General features: G+C 57.6%; 1 protein-coding gene and 1 long non-coding RNA gene across 2 annotated transcripts; both read right to left on the reverse strand.

Annotated features, from left to right (window-relative positions):
• Nucleotides 1–2656: 2656 nt before the first annotated feature.
• On the reverse strand, nucleotides 2657–6729 carry LOC132528006 (uncharacterized). The gene is made up of 3 exons (XR_009543119.1): nucleotides 6671–6729; nucleotides 3262–3343; nucleotides 2657–3173 (listed from the first exon to the last, which is right to left on the reverse strand). It is a non-coding gene; the product is annotated as an uncharacterized LOC132528006 (long non-coding RNA).
• A 5117-nt stretch (nucleotides 6730–11846) lies between these two features.
• On the reverse strand, nucleotides 11847–25718 carry SLC38A3 (solute carrier family 38 member 3). The gene is made up of 16 exons (XM_060161801.1): nucleotides 25576–25718; nucleotides 18111–18265; nucleotides 17939–18020; nucleotides 17650–17765; nucleotides 17004–17077; nucleotides 16829–16921; nucleotides 16668–16749; nucleotides 15491–15573; nucleotides 15350–15408; nucleotides 15017–15181; nucleotides 14856–14935; nucleotides 14483–14583; nucleotides 14130–14254; nucleotides 13889–14033; nucleotides 12846–12949; nucleotides 11847–12757 (listed from the first exon to the last, which is right to left on the reverse strand). Exons 2-16 carry the CDS (start codon nucleotides 18209–18211, stop codon nucleotides 12653–12655), a joined length of 1515 nt encoding a protein of 504 aa, XP_060017784.1. The 5' UTR covers nucleotides 18212–18265; nucleotides 25576–25718; the 3' UTR covers nucleotides 11847–12652.
• Between the last annotated feature and the right edge of the window lie 606 nt (nucleotides 25719–26324).

The following is a 26324-nucleotide window of genomic DNA, read 5'->3' on the forward strand; positions in this document are numbered from 1 at the left end:
GGAAGATAAGTGGCCATGATCTTATGGCCTGTCACCCCTGGACAGTGGCTGCAACCCCATGGCTGGACAAAGGTGGGGTAGAGGCAGCAGCATTTCTAAGGGGACATTTCAGTCTTTCTGATCCTGTTCTCCAGGAGGAGGCCACAGCCCCGACCTCCGATGGACATTTAAAAAGTCTGCCAAGGGTTACCCAGGAAGGTGTCCTGTGTGGCCCTAGTGCCACGAGCTGGGGAGGCCCCAGTCCAAAGACAAGGAAGGTCCACAAAGCAGGGAAGGGAGCTGGCCACCAATGCTTGGTCATCAATGCTTAGCCACCCACAGTCCCCTGTTTAGCACAGACTCCCTCCTTACCACCTTGATACACATCTTCCACTCTCAATCCTCAGTCTGCTCTCCCTGGAATGTCCATGTGTCCCTCTCTGAATGGCTCTCTTGTTGAGGGGGCATTGGCCTGTAAGTCCTCAAATGGTTCCCTCAGAGCTCCCTCCTGCCTGGAACCAAAGCTCAGGCAGGCCCTGCCATGAGCACTCAGTGCAACTGTTGAAAACACAATGCCCACCCAGGGACACAGACATTCAGAGATATGCTCTATACATCCATACATAGGCTCAGCCTCCAAAATGCTTCAAATCCACAGAACACACTGTAAAAATGAGTGCACACAGCCAAGAACACAGCCTGTCCACACAGACTACAAACCCAGCTCCAAGGTGGGCCTCTTCCCCTGTCAGCCCCGCCCCTCGCTTGAGAGCTGATCCTCCCTCCTTGGGCCTCCCTAGTCTGCTCCTAGCAACAGGCAACAGCTCTAGCAGTTGCCAGGCAACAGCTCTAGCATTTGCCAGGCAACAGGGAGAAACTGTCCGTCCCTTGGAGGCCAGGCTCACCAGAGGTAGGTAGACACAGACCTCAGTCAATGGAGGCGAGGCAGGACAGGGCCACTGGGAGGCATGGTTTCCCCCAGCCCCAAGCCAGTTCCTGTGGTATTTGCACCCTTCCCACCAGTTAGCCACCCGCTTCCAGTTAAGTGCTCTTTCTACAGAGTCCAGCAACCCCTGCATCCAGTGCTCCTGGCTGCTCCCTCACCATTTTCATGGGGGTCCCCAGGGCTACTGCGAAGTCTCTGTTTGCTCCTACAGTCACACACCTCCCACTCCAGGGGCTCAGAGCCCCACAGGCCCAACTTCTCCCCCAATCACCAGCCCCATGTCCACCGCTGCTCTGAAACCCAGACACTTCGGGTACCCCCGATAACCCCTGTTCCTAGGCTTTCCACTTTGTGACCTCCCACCAGCCAGAGCCATGACCCTTGCTCCCCACCCCTACATCCTGTCAGTTTCTTCCCCTCCTTAACTCCCCCTCAAATACATCCCCATTCTCTGTCCCCACTGTCCCTTATTCTAGGCCTCCAGCTTCCTCCCTGGCTCTCCTGTTTCTCTACAATCCATCCTCTACATGGCAGTCAAAGGGATCCTGCTGAAAGAAACCATATCACTCTCTTGCACACAAACCTTCTGTGGCTCCCCAGTACCCTGAGGATAAAGCGCACACACACGGCTTTGGACTGTGCAGGGGCAGAGGTGGCACAGTGGTGATTGACAGCAGGGACTCTGAGGAGCACTCCACAAACTTGCCGGCTGCGTATTACTTTGGACAAGTACCAGAAAAGCCTTGTGCCTCAGTTTTTTGTTGTCTTTTTTTAATTTTTCTTTTTTTTTTTTTTTGGCTGCACCGGGTCTTAGTTGCAGCACGCAGGATCCAGTTCCCTGACCAGGGATCAAACCTAGGCCCCCTGCATTGGGAGCTTGGAGTCTTTTGTAAAATAAATTTATTATTTATTTGTTTGTTTTACTGTTGGCTGTGTTGGGTCTTTGTTGCTGCGCGCGGGGCTTTCTCTAGTTGCAGCCAGCTGGGGCTACTCTTCCTTGCGGTGCGCAGGCTTCTCATTGTCATGGCTTCTCTTGTTGCAGAGCACAGGCTCTAGGCGCGTGGGCTTCAGTAGTTGTGGCGCACGGGCTTAGTTGCTCTGAGGCATGTGGGATCTTCCCAGACCAGGGATCGAACCCGTGTCCCCTGCATTGGCAGGTGGATTCTTAATCACTGAGCCACCAGGGAAGCCCGGGAGCTCGGAGTCGTAACCACTGGACCACCAGGGAATTCCCATGTCTCAGTTTTTTTAATCAGTAAAATGGACCTAACAGTAATAGCTACCCACTACACTGGCTGAGGTCACGGATAAGGGAGGAAATGTAGCTAAATGTTCAGAATGTGCATGGTACACAAAATGCCCTCAGTAGAGGTGAGTTGTTATAACAGTCATTTCTTTCTGCCAGGCCCCTTAGGGGCTGTCCCCGACCAAGGCCCACCTCATCTCCCTCCATTTGCAACACACCAGCACTCCAGCCATCTGACTTGCCTTGCTCTCCCCATTCTCTTGCACTGTCCCCCATTCCCTTCCCCCACTTCCCTCCTCCCAATCTTTCATTCCCTGGCTGTGACCTGGGCATCTCTGACTCCCATTGTCCTGGGGCTTCCCCTCCCCAGCCAGATGCCACTATCCCAGTGGTGAGGCTCTGCCACCCACCCAGATCTCTGATTCCAGACCCCTTACAGCATAGTCCTTGAGGGTGGCAGGTAAATATTTGTCAAATGAAACGAATGAATCACACAAAGTTTAACCCACCCTTCCAGGGGTTCCCCCTGGAGCGGGGAGAGGTGAAAACACTAATCCTGCCATCACTATAAAAATATTCACCCGTAGTTGTTTGTGCAGAGAGGGTAGAAACTCATGGTGCCTGGGAAGGTCAGGGAGCCTTCTTGGTGGAGGTGGTGTGGGGAGTATTAGAGGGAGAGGATCACTAAGGGAAGTGGGAACAGGGACTGGGAGGGTGGGTTCGGGAACGGGCTGGGGAGAAAATCAACAGTCAGAGCTAGAGAAACACCTGGCTTTGAAGCTGAGGCCACTGAGACCCAGAAGGGGTCAGGACGCAACCACGGTCATCCAGCGAGGGACATCACAGGCATGCTGCTTCCTTTACACTTGGGAGCCCAGGAGTCCTTTCATCCTTTCAAGAGACATTGTTCTGGGGGCGGAGGATGGTTGCCCAGCCAGGGCTTCATGGGCACCAGAGGAGGCATGACTTGTGTCTGTGCATGCTGGTCCAGCAGCACCTGAACTAGACCGTAAAGGACAGTAAGATGACATTCAGCAGAACTAAGGATGGCATCCCAGCTGGAATGGAGAAGTGGCAGCTACTGGCTCACCTGGACAGCTAGGATAACTTCGAGGCTCACCGCAGGCCACAGAGCAGGTCCAGCTTGTCCTGAGCTCCTGTCGTGCACCAGGCTGAACAGGGTGAGGAACAGAGACCCCCTCAGTGGGCTGCGACACCCCGGTCCACAGACTCCAGGAAGGGGAAGCTGCCAGAACTTCCCCAAAGGCAGTTTCGGGGTGGGTGTGTTTGCCCCCACCAGAGTCCAAGAACAGGCAGGACTCCACAGGGATGCCAAGTCCAGGATCCTGGCCACTCCATCTCATGGCTCTCAGATGGCAGGGAGTGCCCAGCTAGGCCCTGTACCACCAAATCACAGCTTTGCAGATAGGGCCTCAGCAACTTCTGTTTGTAGATCTCAGTGGTCAGAGCTGGCTCCCTCCCTGCAACCCTGAGCCAGGCTCCACCTCCTAGTACATCCCCTGCACTTCCCCTTTCCTGCTTCTGAGCCAAGCAGCACTTCTGAGACTGGAGTCAGCCACCTTGCCCTCTCTGCCCCTTCCTTCCAAACCGCTATTCCCAGGCTTCTCTTACCCCCAGGGAAACAGTCCCAAGCCTGGCAGGCCTTGGGGTCCAGGGTCCCCTTTCACAGTCATCCACCTCCTTCAATTGGCTTTGGCCTGGAGAACTCAGGGCCCAGCACTCCATGCTCAAGTTTCTGGGGGCTAGGGGATTCCACCTGACACGCGCAGGAGGCTCTGAGAGGAGTCCTTTCAACTACTGTTTGCTGTGAAACTACTGTGTGCCATTGTGCCGAGAACCTTAGGGTGAGGAAGGGAGCTGGGACCCTGCCCTTCAGGAGCACACCAAACACGTAAACAGGGAAATGAACTCCACTGTTTTGGAATAACTCAACAGGGTGACACGAGAGCCACTGGGAGATGTATGCAGGAGGAACAGTCCAGGGGCTTCCCTGGTGGTGCAGTGGTTAAGAATCCGCCTGCCAATGCAGGGAACATGGGTTCAAGCCCTGGTCTGGGAAGATCCCACATGCCGTGGAGCAACTACACCCGTGCGCCACAACTACTGAGCCTGTGCTCTAGAGCCCGCGCACCTAGAGCCCGTGCTCTGCAACAAGAGAAGCCACTGCAATAGGAAGCTCATGCACCGCAACAAAGAGTAGCCCCCGCTCACCGCAACTAGAGAAAGCCCGCGTGCAGCAACGAGGACCCAACGCAGCCAAAAATAAATATTTTTTTAAAAAGGGGGGCTTCCCTGGTGGTGCAGTGGTTGAGAGTCCGCCTGCCGATGCAGGGGACACGGGTTCGTGCCCTGGTCTGGGAAGATCCCACATGTCGCAGAGTGGCTAGGCCCACGAGCCACGGCCGCTGAGCCTGCGCGTCCGGAGCCTGTGCTCCGCAACGGGAGAGGCCACAACGGTGAGAGGCCCACGTAACGCAAAAAAAAAAAAAAAAAAAAAGGAGGAACAGTCCAGGGAGAGGAACTCTGAATGATGAGAAGGGACCAACCATGTGACAAGCCAAGAGAAGAGAGCGATAGGCAGAGGCGACAGCAAGTGCAGAGACCTTGGGGCGGGAAGGGCCTGAGTGTTCCTGGAACAGAAAGGCCAGCCTGGCCAGAACAGCCAGAGCAAGAGGGACTGTGCTGTGAGGGAGGCCAGCCATGAGGCATCAGTGAGGCACAGGGAAGGCAGGGGGCTCCCAAGTGCCCAAGAGATGCTGAGGTAGGAGTTCATATGAGCCTGCAGTGGACAACAGCATCTCCAAGCCAGTGACCCATGTCTGGCCCTGAAAATCCAACTGATCCTGGCACTCAGGGTGCTGCTGATATGACTGCGGGAGAACTGCCCAGTGACTTAGCAGGGGACCCAGGGAGCCTTCAAGGCTTTGGGTCCATGACTGAGCTGAGCCCCCCTCCATGTCCTTGAAAAGCTCTTGTCCAACTTGCTACTGTGTCTGTTACCTATGCAGCCTCTAAAGGCCCCCTCCCCTGGGTAACCCAGTATCCTTAGAGGGCCTGGGAAATGATAATCAGCCCTATCCCTGGGAGCCACTCCTCTGCTCACCCTGTTGCCTAGCCTTCCCTGCCATGCTGTCCAAAGGCTGGGGCTGGTAGCTTCTGCAACTCGTTGGGGCCTTCATTAGCACTGCTTCCTGGAATTTAATTTAATGAAGGAGCAAAAACAGCCCTAATGAAGGTAATCCAACAGCAAGCAGCCCATGAGATGCCTCCAAGGCCCAGCCACCAGGGCTCAGGAGCTTCCTGTAGACGGTGACCAGGAGCAGAGGGGGAAGAGAAAGGGGACCTGTTCTGGGAGAGATGCTGGTCACTGAGCCCTGCAAGCATGGAACATAGCTCTGCAGTACTGCAGGGAACAAATGCTGCCACTGAAGCCAACTAGACAGAGTTAGAGGAATAAGCCTGGTTGGGGATGGCTTCAGGCTGCTGGAGAAAAGCTTTTGAGACGCCCTGGGCCAGTACCGTCTATCACAGCACAGGCCCAGCTGTGGGCCAGCACCAGTGGGTAGTCAGGAGGGGCCAGATCATCAGGGCCAAGGGCAGGGAAGAGTTTAAATTTTATTCCAAATGTGATGGAAACAATTGGAGGGATTGGGGGAATTCCCTGGCAGTCCAGTGGTTAGGACTTGGAACTTTCACTGCTGGGGCCCAGGTTCAATCCCTGGTCAGGGAACTAAGATACCACAAGCTGCGCAGCCTTAAAAAAAAAAAAATTGGAGGGTTTTTAAGGGCAGGTGACATGATCTACTATTTTAAAGTTCCCTCTGACTGCTATGGAGAGTGTGGCCCCTGTGGACAAGAGAAAAGGCAGGGAAGGAGGCACGGGGTGACCACCATATGGTGCAGGAGATGAGGGTGATGGAGTGACACCTATGGGGACAGGGCTGTCCCACATCCTCTAGGAGAGGCTAGCTGGAGACATGTGGGAGGCAGGGCATAAATAACTGGACTGGGCTAGTTTCCTTCCAGCAGGTTTGGTCTGACTAGTCCCCTTTCAGCCTTCTCCAAAGGCCTGGCCTCTTCTCCAAATAGACATGGCTCAAACATTTAAAGAAAATCTGTTTAAAGGGTTCCCCAGGCCCCTACAGTCATTTCCCCAGCTCTGTGCACCTCTCTACTCCGCTGCTGGAGTTCCCTTCCCATTTCTCCATCGCTGGGAAGCCTTCCTTGCCCTGCACCCAGGTCTCGGGCACCGCCAAGACTTCCCAGGAGCTCCAGGACTGTATTTCACAAGGGAAAATGCCGGAGGCTCAGATGTGGGGTGAGCCTCAAAGACCAGAGCCTGTCCCTCAGCTTTCGGCCTCCTGCCACCCTGTTCCCACCCCTGCCCTAGTACCCCTTGATACTGCCTGCCCTCGGCCCACCGCAGCCCCCTCGCACCCTCCCCGCTCCCTATTCGTGACCTCCCTCCCCAAGTTTACCTCCCCCGCCTCGGGGCCAAGCTGAAACCGGAAGCGGCATCTGAGTGCGCCGCCTCGCCTCTTCCGGGGCTTCTCTAGGCGGGAGCGCGGGGTTTGGGTGGTGCTAGAGGCAGGGCACGGCTTCGCGGGGCAGCGGCGCCCCCTAGCGGGTCTTTGGCGCAACGCCGGAGCCGAGGCGGGCCTAGCGCCCGCACCTCCCCGCAGTCCTCTCCTCTCCTCCCGACTGCCGCTCGCCATTACCCCCACCAGGCCTGCCTTCCCGTTTCGTTCTGCCTCCAGCCCTGGCCCCCGCCTCCGCCGATCTGCCCACTCGGTGGTCAGAGAGGCCCTCCCTCCATAGGGCAGTAGCCGTTCGGTGTCCTCTGGCTCAGAGCCGTCCGTGGCGCCCCATGGCCCTTGCCCTGCTCTGACCCCATCCCTCCTGGCCTTCCTCCAGCCTTAGCCGCCCTCTCGGCCCATCCTCAGAACGTGCCATGACACATGCCTTCCTGCTTCTTCTGGTCCTGGCATCTTCGCCGCCTCCGTTCCAGGATGTTTTCTAGCCTCCACCCCGCAAATTCACAGCGGAGATTAAACGCTGATTTGGTTGACTATCCCGGTGGGCACTTCCCCTGCTTCCTGAAGCTGGGGTGGCTCAGTGCCCATAGCCTGCGCTGAGCCTGGGGCCGCGTGCCGGTGCGATTTGGGGGCTCCGGGTGCCTTGCTGAGCTTCACCCCAGAGTAGATGTGGGCAGCATAAGGAGAGGAGCTGGGAGATGCTTGGTGGGGCTCCCAGAACGCTTGGTCAGGGGTGGGGCTGGGACTCGGCCCCTTCTCCGCACCAGGAACCCCTCCAAGGTCAGGCAGCTCATGGGGGGCCCAGGCCTGGCTCCCTGAGGACCCGGCCAAGTGTGGGACTGGCAGTTCCTCACCCTCCCGCCCCGCCCCGCCCGGAGCCTTCCTGCCTGCCCTCTTCCCATGCGCCAGCCAGGACGCCTTCCTGGACAGCCTTGGAGCCTCAGGGCTTCGCTTCACAGCCATAGCTGACCATCCCCACCACCAGGTCCTGTAACGTGTTGGATGGGTCACTGCGCCGCCCAGACTCTGGCCGTTGACCGCCAGGGGGCAGCAGAGGCCGCCTTCTATGGATCTTCTGGGGCGGGGGTGGGGGTGGGGTGTGCGGGTTAAGTCTAATCCTGTCCAGGTCCCGCTGTGCGTGGCAGGGCAGGTTTGCAGCCTTGTATGGTTTTGAAAGCAGTTTTGTTCTTTCCGATTTTTCCCAGGGCTACTTTTTCTTCCTAAGTAGCTTGCAGTCTATTATTACTGTTCCACGTCATTTGAAAGTTAGTTGCTGGATGACTTTAAACTGAGGTCAAGGCAGAGATCTGAAAGTGTCTTCTGGGTCCCTGCATATGCTCTTTGATGTCCCTGGCTTCATCGTGGACCCATGATGTTCCTAGCTACCAGCAATTGGCCTGGCCAGGCCAGGCTGTGGCCACCCTGCGTGTTCCCTGATACGACTGCCCAACCTCTGCATACTGTCTTCCAGCTCAGTACTTCCAGGGCTCTGGCCCAGAAGTCCTTCACCTGCCTCCAGCCCACCACGCTGCCAGCTTCTTCAGATCTCTTACCCTCAATAGCTGCTTCTTCCCAGTCTTCCATAAATGCCTCTGTTGGCCCTGCTCCTCTCACTTCACACAAATTTTCTACACTTTATCTTTTCTTTTCTACCTCTCTTTCCTCTACCCTCTCCAGGCAGGCTTGCCCCTCCCTCCACAAAAAAAAGCCCTGGTCAGGGTCCTTAGTGACCTACACGTTGCTGGACCCAGTGGTCTGTGCTCCACCCTCACCTCCTTGAGCAGCTGATGCTCGTCTGGTTCCCAGGAGCCCACATTCTCCTGGGTTTCCTCCTACCTCCTGGCTGCTCCCTCCAGCTGTTTTGCTGGTTCCACCTCATCTCTCCTACCTCCTAACAGAGGAATGTTCCAGGGCTCAGTCCCTACTGCTGCCCTCCTCCTTCCAAACCCATCTGCCCCCATCACATCCAGGAGCCTGGCTTTAAGTACCAATCCACACTTTTTCTCTCCCAGATCCAAAGCTCCAGCACTGGTCACTCTACTGAACTTGAGTCACACACCTAGCAGCAAACATGGCATTTCCACTTTGATGTCCAGTCCGTGTTTTAAACTTTTCATGGGCAAAATTGATCTCCCTCCCAAGCCTACTCCTCCCCCCGCCTCCCTCGGCAGATACAGTGGCAAGTTGGAGTCACTCTGGACTTGTCTCTGCCCTTCCCCTCATACGTACCCAAGCCATCAGGGAATCCTTCAGGATATGCCCAACGTCTCACCCCAACTCTGCCACTACCTGGGCTGAGACACCTGATATGTCTGTCTGGAACAACTGTAGTAGCCCTTGCGTCAGTGTCACCCTTGGCTCCCCATCTCCCACCCCAGAGTCTAGTCTCAATGCAGCAGCCAGAATAATCCATTTAAAACCTAGAGTTGCTACTGAGTCAGATCCTGCCCCCTCCTCTGTTCAGGACCTGGCATTGACTCTTGCCTTTTCCACAGAAAAATCCAAAGTCCTATGGTGGCTGGCATGGTCCCACAATATCCCCTCATTAGCCCCCAATCGCCCCTTCTACCCTCTCCCACCTCTCTCAGCATCAGCCTCGATGGCTTCCTGGCTGCTCCTCTCCCAAGCCGGCACATTCTGCCTCAGGGCTTTGCACTGGCTGATCCCTCTGGCTGGAATGTTCCCTGCAGACATCTGCATGGCTTCCTCCCTCTCCAAGTTCTGATCAAACATCACTTCCTCAGTGAGGCCCACCCTGACCCACCTCCCAACTCTTGTTCTTTTTTAATTTTATTTGGTTGCACCACATGGCATGTGGGATCTTAGTTCCCCGACCAGGGATCAAACTCGTGTCCCCTGCATTGGGAGCGCGGAGTCTTAACCACTGAACCGCCAGGGAAGCCAGCCCCTAACCCTTATTCTTCATTGCCCTTTACTCCCTATACTACTGATCATCTGCTAACAAATGATATAACTTACTGATTATGTCTCATGTTTCTGGTCTGAATCCAATCCCCCACCTATAAGTCCAAGGAAGGCAGGGCTCTTCACTTTGTTCATTGCTGTACATACAGGTGCTAGAAGAGCACCTGGCACATAGGAAATCTTAATAAATACTTGTCAAATGAATGAACAATGAATTCCTTTTCAGTTGATAGGCGAATGTGTGCATGTGCACACAGGTGAGAAGGGTGCAGGCAGGGGCAGCTGCTGGTCAGGGAGACCAAGGCCTATGCTTTGGCCCTTTTTCCTGGTCTGTATTATCTTATTTTTCTGTTACAAGCAGTCATAGGAAAAGTGGTGAAAAGAAATATTGACGACCTCTGTGCTGCTCTAATTTTGGGGTTTTTTTTTTTGGCTGCACCACACAGCTTGTGGGATCTTAGTTCCCCGACCAGGAATTGAACCCAGGCCCTCAACAGTGAGAGCACAGAGTCCTAACAACTGGACCGCCAGGGAATTCCTGCTCTAATTTGTTAACATTTCAGATTAAAAACATTTTTTTCAGAGCAAATTTTAAAAAGCAAACCAGAAGAAAAAAAGACCTGGGAAATTCTTCAAAACATACAAAAATGCTTAGTGATGACCAAGGGCCTGCAGACGCATCCTCGTGGAGGCGGAATGGCTGGAATTTGACAGAGATACTCATTTTCAAACAGTCTTGTGGACACTTGACTTTTCGATATAGAGTAGTGGCCACATTGCCTGCCCCCTTGCCCCTGGAGCCTGCTGCCCAGCAATCAGTCTGGAGGAGAACTTGCTTGGAGATGGCCTCCAGGGGCCAGGGTCCTTCCTCCACCCCAGCTGTGTATATGTGGGTGAGTGTGTAAGTGTGTGGCAGCGGGGAGGGGTGGGTGGAGCGACTTTCAGCTCATCCCCCTTGTCTGAGAGGCCTGAAGCCAGGCTTGGGGTCTTAAGAGATTCCAGGCAGTCCTGCTGCTGCTCTGACCTGCAGCCTTCTTTGGATGGAGGGAGGTTGAGAAAAGATCCCCGGGGTCCGTCAGCAGGATGGACCCTGCCCTTTATTGCCTCCTGCTCCACAGGAGCCAAGGGTCTCAGGCAGGGCCATGGCCTCACCTGACGAGGAAGACGCCAGAGACCCCCAGAGGGCAGCCTTGCATGCCAGGGGCACTCTGGGCTGCGGCCACCTCTAGGCCAGTGTCCAGCTCTTTTCTGGGGCCACGGGGCTCCTGAGTGAGTCCCCAGGCTGGAGTCAGGCGCCTGGGGCTGTTGAGAACCAGACTCAGGAAGCCCCCCTCTGATCAGCTGGCACTGCCATGGGCCTAGCAGCCACCAGCTTGAGGAAGTTCTTTCTTCAGGGGTTTCTCAAGCCGGCAGCTGCCTTGCCAGTTCAAACTGGATTTTTCCTGCTGCCCTTTCCCTGGCCGCCTAGCCGGGTGTAGGGTCTCTCCTAATGAGGGTTTGATGCCAAGGCCTGGGCAGCTCCGTCCTGCTGGGTCCCAGCTGATTCAGGCCTGCCTCAGGCAATGGGCAGCTTCCCAGTCCCACCCAGGCCAGGCCACCTGGGGCTGCCCTGCATCCTTGCGGCTCTTGCCCTGCCTTGGACTCCCCCATTCAAAACTCAGGCCTCACATACAGGCAATCACTAACCCACCTTTATTCGTAGTAGGTTTTACTATTAATAAAAGATTAGCCTGACAGGGCACAGGACCCCTGGACTTTTGTCCCCAGATTTAAGGCATTGGCAGAGGGTTGACATGGCAGCTAGGGAGGGCAGGGGGCCCTTCTGCAGGGCTTCTGCAGGGCTCAGCCGCCCCCAGCTCAGACCCTCCCTGGAAGCTGCTGGGGATGCACCTCACGTTGCCTCCTTCCGGAGGCCTCTCTCTGTCCCATTTCCTGGGGCCTCATTAATTCCTCCCCACCTCACCCCGTGAGAAAGCAGGTCTGTGCTGAGCCTGGCCCAGGCCCAGAGCTGGGTCTCAGCACACCACTGGCTGGTTTGGGAGGCAGGGTCGGGGTGGAGTAGGGGACTCACCCTGTCCCCACCCTTATCCCAGGGAAAAAGGCAGGGCAGGCTTCCATCACCATCCATGTCCCGGCTCCCACACCACTTTCCAGGAACCCAGGGACCATGGAGATCAAGAATATAAAGCACAGCTGGTCTTATGTATAATATTTATAAAAGGGGGCTGCCAGCCTCTCCATCCCTGCCCCAGATTGGCCCTTGGGGTCTCTGGCTCCCAGGGGCAGACAGGTTCTGGGCCTCAGCTTCTTTCTTCTCCCAGCAGTGGAATGTGAGCTATGGCCTGGGCTTGGGGTGGGGGGAGTCCCAGCCTCCCCAGGACTGGTGAAAGACCAGGAAAGGGGCCCCTTGGGGTGTCCACACCAGCCTCACCCTCAAGCATAGGGTGAGGGGGGTTCTGCTCCCGGTGGAGGGGATGGGAAAGAGGACCAGGTTATCCAAGGGCCTGAGCCCACGAAAGGGGCCTAGGTGACAGAAGGAGGAAAGGCAAGCAGGCTGAGGGAGATGAAGCCCCAGGGTGCAGACCATGGCCCAGGAGCAAGGTGGCGGGATGACTGCAGGCCTAATTCAGCTCTTTGTGCCCCTACAGGCTATGCAACCTTAGGGGGCAGCTGCTGGGCCTCAGTCTATGCACCTGTGCAAAGAGAATAAGGGGCTTGGGTGGGACCTGAGGCAGCAGGAAGGGAGCAGGGGTACAGCCCCACCTTGCTCCCAGCTCAGGAAGCTCCTGTAGGCCAGGAGCTCAGCAGGGTAGTGGCCCAAGGGCCTTGGTCCTGGCTCTAACAAAAACTTCGACAGAGAGGACATGGGGCAGGGCCAAATGCCATAGTGTTCACCACGTCTTTCTCTTCCCCCTCCAACTGGCCACTGGATGGGAGCAGGGGCTGAAGAGTCTGGGCAGGGGTAGGAGGACAAGTAGACAGAACAGGATGGGGGTCATCCTAGTGGCTTCCTCCATGCCGACTGGTCCCCGAGATCCAGTCAATAATGATGAAGCTCAAGCTCATGGTCATCAGCAAGAGGCCAAGGGCAGCAAAACAAAGGGCCTGTGGGGTCAGAAGTCAGGGTCAGGTCTGAGGTCAGGGCAGCCCCCTCATCCCCACACTAGCACACCAACCCCCAGGCCCTTCGCACCAGGATTTTGGGGGTAGATCTTGCAGGTTCCTTCTCTGTGGGCATGATGCGAAAGTAGAAGATGGCCGGGAAGATGAAGATGAGGCATGGGGCAGATGTGGCACCTGCAAAGAATAAGGCATGGCCACCACTGGCTCACGTCCACCTATTGGCTAAGGTTCAGGGTGGACCCTTTAATGAGATCAAACATTCCTTGATGAGGGAGTCTTGTCTCGAGACTCCACTCGAGAGCTCTGTCTGATTCTGGAGAGCCCATCAGCCCCTCCCCTTGTTCTCTGTCTACCAGGATAGAAGGCTAGTGCCTTTGGTGTCAGAAAACTCTGTCAGTGAATGAAGCTGGCAAAGAGAAGAGGCAGACCAAGAGACAGAGATGAAGTTTGAGGATACTGGGCCCCTGGGTATAGCTATTCCTGAAGGCTTTTCCATTAATTGAGCCAATACATTACTTTCTGTATAATTCATTTTGAGTCGGCTTTCAGACGTACAGAACCAAGAGTCCTGTCAGTGATATCAATGATACTCAGCCCCCAGGTCTGTGTGTTGGTCCTTGCAGAGCTGGGTTGCGGAGTCAGTCTCCTGAGTTGGGTCACCCCAAAGACGTCTCAGAATTGTTTGATCTTCCCACTCAGAGCCCCAACTGAGACAGTTGGACAGAACCTAAACCTATAGTCCCATGATCCTGGGGCCCAGTCAAGGCTCTCCACTTAACAGCTATATGGCTCTCCCTTAATCACTCTAAACTTCCTCATATGTGAGGTGGGGACAAGAGCCAATGAGATCCTTAGTGAAGGCCCCTGGACCCTTGGGCTCCATTCCATCCTCCAGCACCCCCAGCAAGGGTAACTGACTCGGTGGCTCTGAGCCCTCAAAATGGATTAGGAGAGCCTTAAGAACAAATCTCAGATGGGAGGCCAAGCTGTGCACATGGCCAGCAGCCATCACTTAAACGTAGGGTACGAGCTTAGGAATCTGCCAGCGTTTGCAGAAGGGAAGTTCTCTGGGGCAGTACCCTGTCTCCATTCACAGCAGGGCCAGACCCTTACCGATGACCCCGAAGATGCCCAGGATGTTGGGGGCAAAGATGACCAGCAGGTTGATACAAGTGAGCAGGCCAACAGCAATGAGCACGTGCCGCAACCAGCTGAACTCGCGGTCCTGAAACAGCATCTGCTGGAGGGCGCGGCGCACCTGGGAAGCAGGGTGGGGAGAGTCATCAATCTGTCAGCCCCATCAGTCCCACCCCGTCAGTGGTCTGGCCACCTGGCCACTTGCACATTGGCTCACCGGAAACAGAACAATTGGCACTGTGAGTGTGACTGCCGTCAGCACGGCCACGCGCACACACAGGATCAGCACATCAAACGGGTCCACCTTGCTGTAGGTGTGCAGCAGCTCCGACTCCACCCTGTCTGTGGCAGGCAGGGAGGGTGGTCAGCAGGAGGTCCAGGGATGGGGTTGGGCTCTGAGCCTGGGTTGACCCTGACAATGAGGAGTGGCAACACACCTCCACAGCTGCAGGGCACAGTTAGGCATCACAGACCTAATGAACGCCTATAGTATGCAGGGTGCCATGGCCACTGGCCAGCCCCTTGCCCCCCAGCCTGGCCTCTGCCTCTGCCCCCACGGTCCAGCCATACCGTAGAAGGTGAGGTAGCCGAAGAGGGCGGCCAGGAAGTACATGACATACATGACGGCGATGGACAGGTTGGAGATGTGCTGCATCTTCCTCTTGGAGGGGCTATGGGGCAGCAGGGGAGGGGATTGGTGCCAAGCTGGGCCACATTGGGAAACCCCCATGTGTCCTGGGGTCTCTCTCTGGCACCACACCCTCACCATCTGGTAGCTGAGGGAGCCTCCTTCTTGCCCCCGGTCGCCCCTTGTGGCAGCCATGGAGACCTTGGATAAAATGACTTGGCTCCTGTCACTCTTTCCTCCCTTTAGGACCACATCCATTCTCCCCTGACCAACTCAAGGCAGCCCCCTCCCCCTCTCCCAGCCACGGATACCTACTCCTTGAGCTCTGTATAGATGGGCAGCACCTCAGGGTGGCAGACAAAGGCGAAAGCCATGATGGGGATCGTGTACGCCGTCTGGCAAAACAGGGATTCTGTGTCAGAACAGCCCCTGACACTCTCACCAGGCCCACTGCCCCCTCCCTGGTCTGTTGCAACCTGTGTGTTGAGGGTGAAGTAGCTCGGGGTGCAGAAGGCTGCGGCCTCCGTCTCAACCTGCAGCCCCGCCTCCTCCTTGATGACCTCCACGAGGCTGAAGTTGCCTGTCACGTTGGCTAAACTGGGGGACAGCGGGCAGGGCACGTGGAACTTTTTGTAGATGACCTAGGTGGGGGCAGGGAAGGATGAGGGTATCAGGGCCAGGCTAGGCTGCCTGTGGAGTCACTGTGAAGCCACATCTAGATCAGGACTGGAGGAGCTGCCTTCTGACCCAGGCTTCCCAGAAAGACCTGCCCCCCTCCCTCGACCAGCGTGGGGGGGGTGGTCACTCACTGCAATTAGGAAGAACACCATGCAGCTGAGCGAGAAGCCACTGGAGTAGCCTAGGTAGCCTGTAAAGTTGGGGAGGGGGGTGGTGAGACCAAAGGTCCCCTCCCATGCATCCCTCTAAGGCCCTGGCCCTGCCACACTCACCAAGCTGCCGCATCAGTGCCAGAGGCAGAATGACGATGACAGAGACCAGGATCACCAGGTAGTTTCCATTCATGTACCAGTCCCTGCAGGGATGGGAGTGGGGAGCCGATATTAGAGTCCACTCAGCCTCGGGTGATGGGGCCGCCTGACCCCCAGCCGGGGTTACCCGTGGTGCCACTGAGTGATCTCTGAAGAATACTTGTCCACAGCTCTGAGCCTCCCTTTCCCCATCTGCAAAATGGGCCCACTCCCAACACTCTCCTGGACAAGGTGAGGACTAATACACTCAGCTCCTGCTTGGTAACCATTACAATTACAGTCACTGTGGTTGTTTTTCCTAGGACACACAGGTCTGGGTCCATCCTCCCCGTGGAGTGGCCCCAAGGGGCCCGAGGGGGTGGGTGGGATGAAAGGACCTGGGTCTGAGGCATTTTCCATGGGGGTCTCAGGGACTTGCCAACCACCTGAGCTCCTTGTGGTTCCCCCCAGCATCTGCATCCTGCATCATCCTGCCCCACGCCCTCAATGGACAGTGGACACAGGGAGCTAAAGGGATGAGCAATGAGACCTTCCTTCAAGGGCAAACCCAAAGGCCAACTCCTTGGGAAAGGCCCCCAGGGCCTGGCGGCAGAATCCTGGCTGTTTCCCTCCTCCCAGAGCTACTTGCAGCCATGCAGCCTTTCTGCTTGCCGGGGCTGTATTGTCAAGGGCAGGGCCTGGCTATCTTCACTGCTCCTACCCACAGAACATGCTTATGCCATGAGAACTGGCTAAACTGATGATAGGCAACTGGGACACTGTAGGCTTAATTTCTTGGTTGGGGCGAGGTGGTGGGGAGGCTAACACCCAAGCCACGGTCAGAAATAGCAGGAGCTTAGAGCTAAGCCTGAGGTTCTCAGGTGCTCTGTGCTCACAGGCTGGGTCCACGGCTAGGCGGGACGGCTTCCTCAGCCTCAGACTACCCCCTGCCCCACATGGCCCTCCTGGGAGTCTTCCCCAAGGTGCTTCATAAACAAGTGCGCACAGAATGGTAGCTCTGCCGGCAGCTCTCTGCGCCCCACCTCCACCCTGTCTTGTCTCTCCCACTAGCCCAGCCTGGGCTCTGCTAGTGGTGGACATAGAGGGTTAGACTAGGGCCTCCCACCCTCACCCAGCCCCGCCCCACCCTGGGGCTCACGAGGTCCGCTCCTCCAGGTTCAGGAAGGTCTGTATGACAAGGGGCAGCTCGGACTTGATGATGTACAGGTAGCTGGACATGGCTGGGGGGAGAGAGGCAGGTCAGCCAAACCAGCCAGCCTTCAGCCTGTCCACCGTCCATCACCTGCCCATCTGCCTCACCTCCGATGTTCTGCAGCGCAATGGCCAGGGCTGCCGCCAGCTTTCCTGGGGTCCCAAAGGCACGGTAGCCCAGCTGCTCATAGGCACGGATGCCTGTGGGGACAGGGAATCAGGACAGTCAGGAGTGCTCTCCCCAGCCCACTCCTCCCTGCTACAGGCCAGGTTTGGGGCTTACCCACGATCCCTGAGGACTTGAGTAGCAGGTGGATGGAGTAGCTGGAGAGCAAGGCGACGGCCGTCAACAGGAACCTGGGGAAGGTGGACGAAAAGAGGTCGCTGGGGCTCCTCTGGCAGGCAGGGGGCAATGAGCTCCGGGAGGCCTGGGTGTACGGGGTCTGTGACCCAGGTGTCTGGACCCCCAACATGTGTGGATGCAAACTCAGCAGGCCCCAGGGGTGGTGAACATCACCTGGGCTGACCCAGGGTGGCCATGACCCAGAAAGGACCCTCTGAGCACCACCTCCCCTTGAGATCTTGGAAGAAACATGTTTTCCATTTAGGCTGCAGGGCAGAGCTCTGAGGTAAGGACACGTGTACCCACAGAAGGCCTGGCCATGGGGTTTATCCATCATGTGTAAATGTGGTAGGACAGACTCAGTCCTGTTAGGCTGGCCCCGTGTTGTCATCTCAGCGGGTTTACTGGGAAATGAGGTATATTTGTCTGGCCACGGCTGTTTTTTTCAGCTGTGGTTTGGGTTGAGTGTAAGTGCCCACCCACTGCAGCCTGGGTCTTGTGACAGGAAACTGGCAGGTCCTGGGAGGTCAGGATCGGTGGCCTGTTTAGGGCTCCTATCTTTAGAAGGTTTGCTGAGGGCACTCACAGGAAAAGGATGATGCCCGTATTGGCCATGGCGTAGGCGAGCCCCAGGATACCACTGCCCATGATGGCGTTACTGAGGTTGAACACTGACATCCCGAATGATGTCTTCCCCTCGAACTGCAGGCACCAGAGTGAGACGGGAGGGGTGGGATGAGTTAGCAAGTTGTGGAGGGTAAATCAGCATTCTCTCACACCATCCCTTGGCCTCCCATCGCTGCCCCATAGCACCTCATTACTGCCCTCAAGCTCCCAGGGGTGCCCCCGAGCCCCTGATGGCCACCCCTGCTCACATCAGTGAAGTGTGGCTCCTTGCTGGGACTTTTTGGTAGGAAGCCTTCACCCTCAACACAGATCCGTCCAGGGCCCTCGACCCTGCAGGCACAGACCAGCCAGGCAGCTCAGCTCCAGCCCCTTGCCCTGCACCCTGCCCTGCCCTAAGCCATGAATGAGTCCCTCGCTCACCTCTGGTTGCCAGCCATGGGGGTGGCGACAGGGAGTAGCCCCTCCAAGTGTTTGCCGTTGGGTACCAACTCTACCATCTCCGTCTGCAGAGGTGCCTCCATGGCTCAGGGACCACCACCAGGAACACTGGCTCTCACACTGACGCGGTCAGAAGTCTACAGAGCAGGCAGTCCCCCTGGTTATCCCCGCTCCTTGGGCTCACAGCCCAGACTCCCACAGGAAGTGTGCAGCTGTAGCACACCTCCCAGAAGCTCACTGAGGACATACATGTTCATGCAGCTCTGCCTGCTGCCACCCTGGAACCTGCCATTGAGGGGCAGAGCTCAGATACCTGAGTTCTCCAGGACATTCTGAGGCGACACCTCAGCCAGTACCTAGCACTCCCCTGCCACATATACATACCGACCCAGGCAAGCCCTTGGGGCCTCAGTTTCACCATCTGTGAAGTAAAGCTCAGTTGGATGACCTAAGTTCAGAGCCCAGTGGTGTCAGGACCCCAGGAGGCTGAGTCCCAGGCCACCAGACCCCACTCTGGGGATGGGTCCTGGACTGATTGCCCCTCCGATATTAATACTGGGAGACAGTTTCCTGTGCCCTGTGTGCCAGGGGCCTCCTAGCCAACCTAGAATGGCGCTGCCCGACGGCTGGAGGCCTCGGGAGAGGGCGAGGGCTGTGGGCCCTGTTCCCAGCCACCCGGCGGGCTTTGCTGGCAGCCAGAACAAAGGTCCCTCTGTGGGCTGAGAGCTGGCGCTGGGAACGGCAGGCGCAGAGGCTACCCCCCCGGAGCCAGGAGGCCTAAGGCGGTGCTGGGTGGCTGGACACCTGGACCCTGCCCGCTTGGCTGCAAAGGGCCCTCAGGGGCCTTCCAGGAAATGGGTGCCCTGGGGCCCAGTTCTTTGGGCCACACAGGCCTCACCCTCCACACAGCTCTGGCCTCAGGGCCATGTTCTCTTTCAAGCCTCTCCTCCCCTGCTGGGGAACCCCCCACCCTTAGGTACCCACACTTTGAGGAGACTCCCCACTTCCTGGAGCCCCAGGTCAGGAACTGAGAACCTTGGCCAGCTGTAGACGGGCCTGGACCACTGGATCAGTCTTCCCTTCCCTGCGCTCAGGGCATAGCTCTGCTGGACCCCAAAGGGATCAGCTCCCCTCCTCCCCAGGCCCAACTCTGCCCGCTGCCCAGACAACTCGCTAGCCCCTCGCCCATCACTGGCGCTGGGAGCCACCTAGTCCATGCCCAGAAGGTACCTGGGCATCGTGTCCCCAGGATCTATAAGGACATCCTGAAGGCCAGATAGGCCAGCAGGAGATTTGAGGCCAGAGTGGAGACCAGGGAGGGGGCAGCACTGCCAGGCAGGTCAGCCAGAGGCTAGTCTTGATGTCATGGCACCCCCTCCACTTGGGAACCCTGAATCCTGCCCCAAATCCCCCATCCCCACTCCAGATCCTGAGGGTCTCAGGTCTGCTCCTGAAGCTGAAGCACCAGGGGTCTCAAACTCAGCATTCAGGGCTAGGGTGGGTAGGGGAGGCTAGGCTCAGGACTCGGGCCTCAGGCCACAGGCCCTGGTGTTCTGGAGGCAGCAGCCACACAGAACTGACCAGAGGACCTCCCTGCAATGGCCCCAGGCAGCCCCAAGCCAGAGTTCAGATCCTAGGTACCTCAGTCCTGAGTACCCCATACCTGGCACCCTTGGACCCCTCAACCTACCTCTCCTTCCTCTGATGCTGGCATCTGAACCCTTCTCTCCTCCAGCCTGTCCACATAGGATCATGACAATTTGAGCATCTCTTCTAACGCCCTCTTCCCCTGGACCAGAGTCCCTAAGGTAAGCCTGTCTTCTTCATGCCCCTGCCCTGAGCCTCACCAACAGCACCCCTCCAAGGATACCAGCACCTGGTCTCCAGAGTCACTCCAGAGTGCCCCCTGGCTCTCAGCTGGGGTTGCCCTTGCCTGGCCTTCCGCCCGGGGCAGGCTTGGACAGGCCCTCCGAGTGTGCTGAGTCAGCAGCCTGGACAAAGCACTCTTCTCTGCCTTAATATTCCCTAGTAGCCAGGCAATGCCTCCAGGGAGACCACAGCCCATGGCATGGTCATGGCCAAAGTGCCTGAGGCCCTGGCTCCAGGCTCCCCATCCCCTCAAGCAGGACCTGGGCCTAGACCTTCAGGTCCTGCCTATTACTCACGACCAGTCACTGCTGGGTCTCAGGCTGGCCTGAGATCCCAGAGAGGACATGGAATACCCCTTTTCAAGTGGCTTCCAGTCTGGAAGGGACAAAACCCACACAGACATCCCCCACCCTATGGCTCCTGCAGGGGAACCCCAGCACATAGTGTGGCTTTTAACCAAGCCACATAGTGCTGGGACTCAAAAAAGAAGAGAGAGGGGCATCAAGGAAGGCTTCCTGGAGGAGGAGGTGAGGGAGCCAGTTCTGAAATTCCAGCAGGAGCCCCCAGGATGTGGAAACAAGAAAGAGTATCTCAAGCAGAGTGCACAGCATGGGCAAAGGCCCTGAGGTATGGTATAAGGCAGGCTGTGAGGATAGAATGAAGGTTCCGTGGCTATAGACAAGCCTGAAAGGGCCTTGAAGTCAAGGTCAAGGAATCTGTACTTCAGTTAGGGCAAGGCTAAGGGCTGGGGGGCCAGGGTAGAGATTAGTACTGGCCTGACATGTGGACCTCCAGGCATTTCCTGAGGCTGGCAGCCCATTTTTGACAGTTCCTGTCTCTCAGGCCTGCCGCCTGCCAGGCTCCTTTGCATTGGGTATCGGAGTAGACTCAGGGGATAGCCCCTGCCTGAGGAAAGCTGCCAGCAGATTCTGACCAACTGTGGGAAAAGCCCAGAGTGGACACTCTGGATCTGAGGCCTGACCTGGCCCTGCCTCACCATGTGACCATGGACAAAGTATTCCCCACTCAGGACCTCAGTGTCTTCCTGTCTTCCGGGGGTTCTGTGAGGTTTGACCAAAGGTGGGGACAGAGTGAGAAGCCTCCCTGAGGACTTCGCCCCCAGAGCAGACCACAGGCTCCCAGAGAGGGGTCAGGCTCTTGGGTGGGGAGATCACTGCGACCTTGGGCAGATCATCAGAATGGCATCTGTCATGGGTGTAGCATCGGTTCAGGCAGTAAATCGATGGTCCAGGCCACTGCCCTGGGGCCTGTTTGCTCTGTGGAGAGATAAGGGGGGGGGGTGCAGAAGCCATGGGGATAGCATAGCAGGTAATGCCCGCCCACGCAAACATCACAGGGTGAGAATTCGTCAGGCACACCTCCTCGACAGGCGTTGAGTTTGGCTAATTAAAGATTTCGAGATCCAGGAATCCAGGCCACCGTGGGGCCACTGCTTGTGTCAGCTGCTATGGGAAGCTCACCTCTCTGTCCCCACATCCAGGGCCTTGGAGCCACCAGGGCTCTGAGCCCGACTTTCCTCCCCAGTGATCAGGGACGTGAGTGGGTCTGCAGTAGCAGGCTAACTACAGGGAGAAAGTCACACTGTCCTTCCCGCGGTTCGTAGCCACATGTGCTGGTGGAGGCACAGACCCCACAGAGCTTGCTGCCATGGCCCCCAGGCTCCTTGTGCCTGGGCAGCCCTCACCTTAGCTCAGATCTCAGGTGAGAGGCGGCTGGCCTGGCTTAAGGGTCCACTGTGGTCATCCCTGGGGGCCCACGGATGAGGGCTGCCCCCAGTTCTAGTTCACCAGTCCTTACTTACCACTCCCCTCATTAGCTGAGAGAAGGTGTCCCTCCCTAGAGCCCCTTTGCCCACCCGCTTCTCCAGGTTTCAGAAGGATAACACCCTCCTCGGACAAGCTATCAGTTAACAGGGAAACTGGATTCAACAGACACACCTGGATTGTATGTTCTCAAGGCAGAGCCACAGAGATTGGTGTGGAGCTGATTGCTGAGGTCAGGGGTCTAGGGACAGGGTGTGTGGGCGGGTGTTCGGAACGCGGGAGGATACTAAAACAAACCCCTTGCCCCACCACCAGACCCACAACTCCAGATTTTGACATCAGCAGATCCAATCTTCCATCCACTACTCCCCCATTGCCAACAACACCGAGTAAGTGGCTAGTGTGTGGCCAACATACGGCTGGTACTGAGGGGGTAGCATGCAGGAGGGGAAGGCAAATGGTGCAGAGCACTGATGTGTTGGCCACACCAGCCCCTCATCCCCTAGCTCTCTGGCCTGGTGCTTCTGTGTTCCGGGTATCCGGAAGTGTCTAGGAGGATCTGAGGGCCCCAGCTGGGGCCGGAAGATGGACTTTCCTGTGACAGGGTACATTTTCTAAACCTAACAGACGCTTAGCATTGGGCCTATCCCCAGACACCTAGGCCTCCCCTTCTGCCCACCCCTGGACCCTCCTTGCTCAGATTGCCCCCAGTGGAAGCTGCAGTCGGAACCTCTTGCCTCAAGACTGGGCCAGAGCCAGCAGCAGCCCCCCGCCCCCCACTGCCAGCCTGCTGAGAAGGACGTGCAGCCCGAGGCTCAGCTGAGGCAAAGGACAGGACATCACGTGCCTGTGGCCCCCCCAGGGGCAGGGGAGACCCCGAGCCAGCCAGCCCATCCTCCTCCCTGCTGACTCGGAATCCCCTGGAGGTGGCCAAATATTTGGACAGCCGGACTTCTGGCCCCAAAGAAAGCTGGAGTGGGGGCCTGGGGCAGCTCAGGACTCACTGGAGACCCCGATGGGGGGGCAGAAGGCAAGGTCAGTCCAGAGGAGAGGCGCCATCCAATGTCAGGAAGAAGCAGAGAGAGTCAGAGGGAGGGCAGAGAGAGACAAGGAGAGAAAACACACACACATGATATCTGTGTCCATGCATACTGATCCAGACCAAGAGACAGGCACGGGGAGATAAAGAAATGCAGACGGATCTAGAGGGACACAAATAGAGAAGAATACACAGAGAGATGGGTGGATAGACATTCAGACAGGGAGACAGACAACCAGATAAGTGAGAGACAGATCGACAGAGATGGCCAACCATTTAGAGATAGCCAGATGGAGAAAGAGACAGAGAGACAGCAAGACAAGACAGAGCATCCCAGAAGGTGCAAGAAGTAGAGGGAGCCAGAGGCCCAGGTGAGGGGGCAGCAGGCCCAGTGAGCACTGCAGGGATGCCACAGCATTTCCAGGTTCCTACAAGGGCAGGTTATGCTCCCATTAGCCAGGTGCAGACATCCAGAGGGTGGGACTGAGCCCACTGGGGCCACAGGCCAGGCCCAGCTGGAAAGCTCAGAGCCCCCTAGTCCAGCACCCATGGCTTGTCTACCCACACAATAGGAAAGGTATACGGAGAGGACAGTCAGTTGAAGTGACCCCCATCCTCAGCAGCCATGCACGTGTGCAGACGTGCTGGCTGAGAGGCTGTGTACAGGACGTGGCCCGCAGAGCGGAAATTCAAATCCAAGCCACCCCAGGCCGCTGGCCGGAAAGCCCCTCCTGCCCAGCAGCTGGTCCTTCCCTTCGGCCCCCAGAAGCCCTGCCTGGTCCTCTAGAGCGCCCCCACCATGCATCTGTCTTATCCAAAGTCCAGCCCTCCATCCACCAGATTGAGTGTGCACAGGCACACAGTAGGTACTCAGTAAATATTAAATGAATAGAATGGGTTCAAGGTCTTTGGCAAGCCTCCACCCCATTTCACCTGCTCCAAGTGGTGCCTGGCTCCCCAGCCATGTCTGCACTGGAACATCCTCCTGCAGTGCCCCTATCCTATTATGGTATAGACTGCACATCCCGCCCCAGTTTTCTGTGCACACAGATGCCAAAACTGTACCTCTCTTGTAGCCAACCACTCCCCCAAAACATTTTCCCCCTCAGACTGAGTGCCTGCACCCTGCCCAGCCCAGACTTTCAGGGTGCACTCAGTTCGGCTCAAAAACCTTCCCTGCCCCCCACCCAGAGACCATGAACCACCCAGCTTGTCCTGTTGCACCTCAGTTTCTCCACTTTTCCAGGGCTCTAAGGCTACTTGCTAGGGCAGCAGGCACTAGGACAGGAGCAACCAGCTCTCATGCTCTTGCCACCTGAAGCCTGGATGGGGGGGATGTTTGTGACATGGGCCCAAAGAACCAGTACAGAACAAAGGGTGGCTTGGGAAGCCAGTGAGGACAGTGGCTCTATGGGCCCAGGCAGAACAAAGTTCTGAGATGTACACCCCCACCCTCCCCAGAGACACAGCCCCCAGCCCTCAACCTCAAGGAGTCCGAGATTCTCATTAATGATCCCAGCATTCCAGCCCTCTTAGGGATGTGCCAGGCCTGGCCTCATCCACCCCTGATTTTTCCCACCTTTGGTGCTTCCTGCAGGAAGCCTTCCATGTTTGTGCAGAACCTCCCCCTCTCAAAATGGACCTGTCCTTGGATCTCTCCAGCTTGCTATGCTCCAGACTGAGAACCTCTGAGGCATTTGCTTCCTTTCCAGAAGGAAGTGAGCCCCCATGCCAGACAGTGTACTAGAGAGGAAGGGCCCCTTTCAGGTCCAGCACAGTGGCTGAAGGCAGTCATGGAAGGAAGGACAGGACTGGCAGGCTGAAAGAAGGATGGGCCTGGGTCGAGGTGGCTCCCACGGTGCAAGGACCTTTGACTTAGTCTCCCTCAGACCTGTCCCAAAGCCTACACCTGGGCTCAGGGCTCAGGTTACTGTGGGGGGGAAAGGATGGATTCCCACAGGCCCCGCCCCTGGCCTCCCCCTCCCCGGGTGTAAACAAACGCACGCACTCGCTGTGGCCAATCGAAGGGGCCAATCGGGTGGGGGCGGGCTCCTGCAAACCTAGTCCCGGTCCTTTCCCTCCGCCCCTGAACGCACTGTCAGCTCTAGGAGCTCAGACCGAGCCTCGCCCTCAATCCAGGGAGCCACGCTCGCCCTGTGCCCGCCGTGCCCGCTGGCCTGGCTGCAAATGGCACGGACCCTGGGACCAACATGTGCCACGCGGCCCCTCAGGCAGCCTGGCCCGATCTGCCCTCAAGCCCCTGCCTAACGCAGCGGGATAAATATACCCTGACGCCCGGCGTGCCAGCGGGCCGATTTGCTTGTCAGGCGCCCGTCGGGGCAGCGCTCCAGGGCCTGCTCCCGGCCCTCTTAGGCCCCCCTCCGGGCCCTCTCGAGCTCGCGCCCTTGGACCGTGCCTCGGGAAACCCATCGCGTGCCACCCTAGCCCCCAACAAGGCGTCCTGTGACCCCAGCCCTGGGTGCCGCCGACCTCCTGCTATCCCGCCCGGCCCTGCGAGAGGCCCCAAGACCACGAGGTGCTCCTCCCAGGACACTAGCTCAAGCTGGGAGCTGGCGGGTCCCCAGACCTGCGCCTGGAGCGCTCGGGGCTTTGGCTCCCCGGAGGCTGGGGCGCCTGCCCGGAGCCAGGGCGGGCGAGGGGACCTGCCCAGAGCCCAGCTCCGGACGCGAAAGCGGACAGTAGGGCTCCGCCCGCTCGGTGCCCCTGGACGGGGGGTCGGCGCCCCCAGCAGTACCTGGCCTCGCGGGTGAGGACGCGCGATGCTCCGCTCGGGCCGGTGCTGTCCGCTCTGCTCCCGGCTGAGCGCAGCGGCAGGGGATGAAGGGCGCTCGGCCCCGCCCCCGGCCCGCCCCTGGCCCGCCAATCCCCCGCGGCCAGCAGGAGGAGGGGCAGGTCTGCGGAGAGGCGGGGGCCCTCCACTGGCCTGGAGCAAAGGGGCAGCCCGAGCGCTAAGGAGCCTTAGGAGAGCAGCTGCTGCGGGAGGGGCTCAGTTGAATCTTGTTGGGGGAATGCTTTAGTCCAAAGCAGATTCTCTCTGAGGTCTCTGAGCGCCCCCTAAGACCTGAAATGCTCTGCCCTCACTTCCCTCAAGCCAGAAGGGGCTCTTCAGCTAAGAGGAATGGGAACAGGGCCATGCTTAATCTCAGCGAAGGATGCCTTGAATGGGGGACTTTCACATCACTTAGGCACAAGATGTCTTTTCTGCCTGCCTCACCCTTCCCAAGCAGAGGTGGGATAGGGTGAGGACAGGGGCTCCCTGCAGCAATTCTGTCTTCACCCCAGATACTCAGAAGAGATTGAGGGTAGACAAGGGTAGGGGCAGTGAGGACGGGGCGGGGGTGGGCAGAGGGTGTGGGAAGCAAGTCTTGGAGTCTTGGCCCACGCTGAGCCTTGTCTGGATCTCCCTGGCCATGCCCCCATTTCCTTACTTCTAAAGAGTAGGAGAGGGGCTTCCCTGGTGGCGCAGTGGTTGAGAGTCCGCCT

The sequence above is a fragment of the Lagenorhynchus albirostris genome, chromosome 10, assembly GCF_949774975.1.
Source record: "Lagenorhynchus albirostris chromosome 10, mLagAlb1.1, whole genome shotgun sequence".
In the NCBI taxonomy this organism is placed as follows: domain Eukaryota; kingdom Metazoa; phylum Chordata; class Mammalia; order Artiodactyla; family Delphinidae; genus Lagenorhynchus; species Lagenorhynchus albirostris.